This window comes from Montipora capricornis, chromosome 1 (genome assembly GCF_036669925.1).
Source record: "Montipora capricornis isolate CH-2021 chromosome 1, ASM3666992v2, whole genome shotgun sequence".
Classification (NCBI taxonomy): domain Eukaryota; kingdom Metazoa; phylum Cnidaria; class Anthozoa; order Scleractinia; family Acroporidae; genus Montipora; species Montipora capricornis.
The window spans coordinates 3,315,989-3,323,088 of NC_090883.1; the positions used below are offsets into that span (position 1 = coordinate 3,315,989).

At 38.1% G+C, this 7,100-nt stretch overlaps 1 protein-coding gene across 1 annotated transcript in view; it reads right to left on the reverse strand.

The window, feature by feature from the left end:
- Positions 1–7,100, reverse strand: part of LOC138039753 (uncharacterized) — a 31,590-nt gene that overhangs the window by 8,782 nt on the left and 15,708 nt on the right. The window contains exons 8-11 of the mRNA XM_068885626.1: positions 5,659–5,895; positions 5,047–5,293; positions 3,836–3,940; positions 46–103 (exon numbers count right to left, since the gene is read on the reverse strand). Of these exons, the coding sequence (XP_068741727.1) occupies positions 46–103; positions 3,836–3,940; positions 5,047–5,293; positions 5,659–5,895 (647 nt within the window). The remainder of the gene's footprint in view (positions 1–45; positions 104–3,835; positions 3,941–5,046; positions 5,294–5,658; positions 5,896–7,100) is intronic.

Genomic DNA, 7,100 nt, shown 5'->3' on the forward strand with positions numbered 1-7,100 from the left:
ATTTGTTCATGTTTTAAAATTGAATGATAACGTTTACTAACTTACCTATTCTTGCAATGATATCATTGTGATTTGCACAGTAAAGTTTCATTGTTTTTATATCCTTTAATATAAAAAAAGGAAATTAGAAGAATATATTTCCAAACATCACAGCATGTTTACCATGACATGTGCACAATGACTACAACAATTATTATCTATCATACTAGAGATGCAATTAGCTATTTCTTACAACCTGAACAATCCTAAGACATAACAAGAGGCTACAGGTAGCCTACACTTTGTTCAGACAATCTTTTAGCCGAATTTCCTTTAAAGTGGTACTATGACCAAAAAACAATTCTTTTTTTTCTTTGGATTTCAAAACTATGTTAACTAAACACTAACTGACGCAAGTTTTAAGTTCTGATTTTAAAAAGACACCTGTTTATTTTAACTGGAATTTTCTTATTTATTGGTCCGCCATTACTAACTTTAAAATCTTGAGAGAGCTGGGTTGAGGAGAAAATGACATCAAAGACTCGCTAGTTTGAGAATGCAATGCGTGTGTACGCTGCTGAATTAATATGCAGCACAGGAGTTTCGGGCTTTCAGACTTTTTAAACCCATGTTTTGCATATATAATAAATTGCGTTTACATGCTGAAATTTTACACTAGTGGGTAAATGACATCATCTTCTCTAGATCCAACCCTCTGAGGTCCAATCAGTCAGTTTTGAACGTGAGTAATGGCGGACCGTGAAATCCAAAACTTACACTCAAAATAAACAGCCTTTGGATAAAACTCAGAGCTCAAAATTTTGCCAGTTAGGTGTTAATGGAACACGCTTTCAAAATTTGAAGAAAAAAAGAAAATGATTTTTTGATCATAGTACCACTTTAAAGGTCACAGTATTTCAGTGTTTATTTTAATGTTAAATTATCTTCATCAGTACATGCTATTGTTGTTTTGCTATTTACTCTGATTTATGCTCAGTCCACTGTCCTTATCTCAAAGCTGTGTTTCAAATCCAGATCAATTCCATAGTCTGAAGTCCAAAGTTCACATAATTTCCGTGACCCAACCACAGGGTCAAGTGAGATCATAGAATAGTTGTTACATTTAAAACTGTAGTTAAGTTTCTATGATGGCATTTAAAAATATTTAATACTTTTCATAACAATGCCTGGAGATTTATAAAATTATGTAATTCGTCCAGTGAGACGAATTACTGAGTCATACAATAACCAGTAGGATACAGTATTGAGTGCAACAAAAACATAATAACCAATACCTCTACCTCTAATAATAATAATAATAATAATAATAATAATAATAATAATAATAATAGTAATAATAAGGAGTAATAATAGTAAGGAGAGGTTCATTGGACAGCAGTTTGGGAGGCACTGCCATCGGAGAAAGGCAGGTCGTACAAAATCTGAAGAAGGGAGAAACTTACAAGTTTTTGGGTGTTTTAGAAAATTCTAAGCAAGAGGACAGCTCTGTTCTGTGCGGAGCTTCAAAGGTTTGCTTGCAGAGACTGTCAATTATATGGTCGAGCCCCCTATCGGACTTCCACAAAGTCTTAGCATCTAATCAATACGCACTACCAGTTGTCACCTACCCTATGTGGACACTAACATGGCCGCTCGCAGATCTACAACAACTCGATCGCGAAGCTCGCAAGATCATCAAAGAGAATGGAGGCTACCATCCACTCGGTTCAACCGAATTGCTATACCTACCAAGGAAGTGTGGAGGCCGGGGACTGAAGTCATTTGAGAGCCTGTATAAGCAGACCAAAGTCAAGACCACAATGAAGCTGTACGCAAACGAAGATCGAACGATGAGTTTAGTGCGCGAGTTTGAAGAGAAGTGCGAACGAGCAGGAAGAAGATCACTCGTAAAGGATGCCAAGAAATTTGCTTTGGAAATGGACATTACTCTGGACCTTGCATACCCAGATCCCAAAGCGTTGCAAACTGACTCAGGTGAGGAATCACATGTTAAAGGAGTAGGGAGAACATTACGAGCGAGAGAAGAAGAGAGAAGCATGAGGGAAGTAAGAGAGCAGAGGTGGCAAGGAAAGCTGTTCGGAGAAAGATGGGATGATAACAAAGTTATTGACTGCTTCACTTGGCTTAGTAAGTGGAAGTCTGCACCTGTGCATACTGTTGCTGGAATCTATGAGTTATACCAGCAATTACTCCCCACTAAGCTGTACCACCAGAGCAAGACGAAGACGCTGACCACCTCGGATACCACGTGTCGTATGTGTGGAAAAGGGTCTGAATCTATGGCCCACGTGATTAGCGGATGTGGTACCTTGGCACAGACTAAGTACATGCAGAGACACAATGCAGCCTTGAAAATCCTTTTCTTCGAGTTCCTGAAAAACTTAGATCTTATCCAGTGTATCCCCCCTTGGTACTCTCCAGTCTCACCTAAACCCGAGTACAAGAATGACCGAGCGTGCGCGTACTGGGATGTCCCAGTATTTGCTGAAAATACGGAAGTCAGGGCTAACAGAATTGATGCGAGAATTGTGGACAGAAAGGAGAAGAAGGTGATCCTTATTGAGATGAGCTGCCCTTGGGTTTCCAACAGAGAACAGAAGGAACAGGAGAAAACTGACAAGTATGCGCCGTTGAGATGGGAGATGCGCCAACAGTTCCCCGGCCACACTATCACACAGTTTAATGTGATAGTTGATGTACTAGGAGGCTACTCTATGGAGACGGCGGAGAAAGTTAGGAAGTTTTTAGGTTTGGATAGAGGGAACCAGGTTTTGTTTAATATGCAGAAGGCAGTTTTATCGTACACCCTAAACATAGCAAGGTCATTCAAGGTTTCGACGAGTTATTAAGGAATATAAACTCTTGTTCCTTTCTCAAATGTTGGTTCGTTAGTTATTACCAATTGGTTTGTAAATAGGTTTAACAGTAGGGATTGTTACACAATAGTGCCTTTTCCTACTTATATTTGTAAGCATACTTACGTACTACATACTGCATAATAATAATAGCAACTCTATTCATTTAACTCAATGAAAGGGAAGGATACCAGAGGTTATCCCTATTGAGGGTATCTGTTCACAGCCGGATGTAATTGACTGAGAGTCGATTTTGATGAGGGAAGAAAACCAGAGTACCCAGAGAAAAACCCTCAGATTGAGATCGACTGAAACTCAGCCCACATGCAACCCGAGGCCAGGGTTGAACCAGGGTCACAGAGGTGAGAGGCGCACTTGATAAGCAATCACTTTTGCTCACATTCTATAACTAGTGTTTTTAACTTTTTGTGCTGTTACGGTGGTGTCTCTACCATCTTTTTCCCTTGTTGCCTTTGTTTAGTTTTTACTCCCTGATATGTATGTGCATAGAAAAGAGTAATATTCGTGGCCCACAAATGCAGTCACATGGGGTGGGGGAATGTGATGTTTTCCAAGAGTTTAGACAAGTGGAGAATGTTTTAAGTTATTTAAGGTCATGTCAGGTTAAAATATTTTTCTTTTCTTTGAGGCAATTGTTTCATCATTCATTCACAGACATGATTTTATAGACTTGCATATGCAGTGTAGGGTAACACCTTTTAATGTATGAAAAATAGTATGCTGAAACTAAAACCTTTATTTAAACATGTGACATTGATAAGCCTAAACAAGGACATTGTATTACGATGTATTTTAGGTAAAATTAAAATGCTATGTTAAAATAATGCCATCAGTTGGGTTGTCAAAAGAAGAATCAACAAATTATTAAATGCATGGTTTACCTTGAAGATTATCCTTTCTAATTTTGTAACTAGTTGTTTGGCAGAGCTGAGGAATTTTGTCATTAATTTTGTTCCTACCTGATATGCTCTGGCAGCCATTGCACATGGATAATGGTAAAGGCGGCCACATTCTGACATCTCACAAACAATGCTAGCACCAAAACGTCCACAAAAACTACACTTCTGCAAAAGCAATAGAGAGTAAGTATCACAGTATTGTAGTATGATCAAAAAGTAAACAGTCAGATCAAATTTGGTTTAGCTGAGAGCTAAACATCAAAGCTAACATAATGTACTGCAAAGTAACAATATTCATACATGTAGCTGATGTGTTTCAGGATAACTGAGCAAGATTTGCATGCTTCAATTTTCTTAGTTATAACTCACTAAGAATGGGTTTGAACATGTTTTCATCTATTCCATAGTTCTACAAGTTTTATTTATTCTTAAATTAAGGGAAGAGCACTATGAAAAATTCAGGAATTTACTGACTGATACTGACTTTTTCCACTCCTCCACAGAGCAATGCCCAAACTAGATTGGCCATATTTTTGTACAATGGCTGCTACATGTACAAACACTAAGAAATGCTACCCCTTGACATTTCCAGTGCAGAAAAAAGTAAGTTGCTTTAACTTGTAGTCTCTAGTGTACACACTTTATTTTTAAATACACTAGAGACTTAAAACAGCTGTAGTTCATGATTTGCCGCAAAAATATAAATAAATAAATTATAATTATATATATATTTACTGCCTGCAGTGAAATAAAATTGATGTCTCGTTTCGTTGAATTTGTTCAGACAGAATGTGCATTTCTAGATGCCAAAATATCACTCACATCGGTCTCTACTCCATATTTTACCACCTTTAAAATCAAGGCAACCACACTAGATTTTCCTTGCACTAATCCTTAGATTAGCACTTTACCAGCATCAAACAATTTAATTAACAAGTGTTTATTAAAGTTTCAAATTTGGGAAATTTTGACCAAGCATCCCCCCAATCCAATTAGTGAAGTTTCAATAAACCTGACATCAAACTTGCTAAAAACACATGCTTACTGTACAGTAGGTTTTACATGTGAGTATAGGAATGTAATTACATGTATGTATAATTATCATGTTGCCAACTTTTTAAACTCTTAGCATCCCTTCACCCTCAACCATTCCTCACTGACTATAAAATCATCAGGCAATCGACAGATTACAGTAAAATCTGTAAGTGCCACTCTTTGGAAGGGGAGGGTTATACTCAAGTAATTTGTCAATATTGGTAAAAGTGTTTTACCTTAGAAAGAATCTGAGTTGTCAAATCAATAGTGAATCCAGCTGTTGATTTAGTAGCAATGGAAGCCAGTGTCCATGCCGCACACTTCTCATGCACCCATATTTGACCAGATGGGTCACATAACTCAACCAAGTCTGGTTCCTCAATAAAACCAACATTTGAAAGATCCTCCTCTGGGGCTGGCGTAAACCTGTTGTTACTAGAATTGTTCATCATACCAGATTTGTCATCAGGGCCTCTTTGCCTGCTATAGTTACAACGTAAAACAGATAAGTAATGTTAACAGATGTATGTGACTATGGTAAAATAGCCAGCAAATGGGCTTATAGCTATAGCCTGTAATTTGATTAAAAAGATGCATTTTTTTAAAAGGCTCAGTAAAATGCTGAAAACAAAGAGTATACAAACTACAAATCAATAATATTACTCTAAGCCCAGCAATATTACTTTCAGAATACACTACTCCATTAATTTTCATAAAATTGTGTCATTGCTGCGTGGCATTTAAGTGAGGAATATTGCACTTGACAGCATTTAAGGAAAAGGAGTTAACAAAGAACTGAGCTCAACATGAAAAACCAGAAACACAAGCAAACAGTCATCTTTATTTACCTAATGTCCCCATGGTTACTAGGATATTTCAAGGAATATCCCGTATGTCTTTGGTATTCATCACCATGAGTATTTCCCTCTGGGTGGTGTGGAGTTCGGTTTGTTAATGTCAGCTGCTGGTGTTGTGGTGTACTTGTTGTCGAGTTTCTTGGTAAGCCACCTAATCTTCCAAAGCATATCAAATCTCCTTGTCCCAACAAACTGTTACTGATGCAGTTGCAAAGGGCACAACGAACTCTGAAAATAGCAAAACACCGATAAGACAGAGTATCTCCTTACAACTTAGTGCATCACTTTCAATTAGTTAATAATACCTGATTGTAATTAAGGTAAAAGTTAAGAATCCGATCCCACCAATAATCAATAACCAATGATAAAATTAATTATTAGTTGTTCTTGTTGTTAATAACTATTAAAATTATAATAATGGCAGTTTATTGATAATTCTTGACTTTCTGTGATCAGAACAACTTTGCAGGCATAAACACTGCTTAACCTTGGCCTCCAGACCTGGGGCTTGCAGACTAAGCGTCTTCTGGAGGATCAGGGTTGTCCAAATGACTGCAGAGGCCTGCATTTCTCCCAACACATCCAGAATACCAAGATCTTTTAAAAAACCCTCCAACAAACCAGACATTACACCCAAACAACCAACCACCAATGGCACAATCTTCAACACCAACACAGCATCCAGCAACTCCATCCCTACAACTGTATGTCCCATAAAAAACCCACACAGCATTGGCCAAACTCTCCAGTTCCTCTTCAAGACCTTCCATACAACTTCAAATTGCCTATGAACAACAAAAATAAACTAATGGTTGATCAACCTCTGATCCTTCCCAAGCTTGTACCCAGTGTTCTCCCTTTTCAACAACATGGTGAAATGGATTATTGCAAAAACAACCTAAAGTGGAGACGAGGACTGCCCCTGGAATATTCTGCGCTTGACCCACACTTCACCTAACACTTGCTCATTTGATGATTGCCCATGCTATCACACAACAAACCATTCACATTGTCAGCTACCCTCACAGTTTCCAACATTCAACAATCAATGAATGGGGCACCATATATTAGGCCTTTCAATAATTTATCCACACCATCACCAAACACCATTTCTTCACCACAGCCTCCCTGAACATCACCGTGTCTATCAATAACTGATCCTTCATACCCCACAACCTCTTCCTACATCCTTGTGCACATCCAGAAACAACCTACTACCCTCCAAACGTCCATACAGCTTGTCCGCCAAGATCCCAGTGAGTACCTTCCACATCAAAGACAAACATTCAACTCCTTGTACAACTGACTCTAGTTATTCTTGAACAAGGAGTTCTGTCTAACCTTTGTACAGTTGTCTACAAACCACCAGATTTTTGTGCTCCCAGAGTGGATCTTCCTCTTTGACAATGAACTCACCACAACCGTCCCCTTCA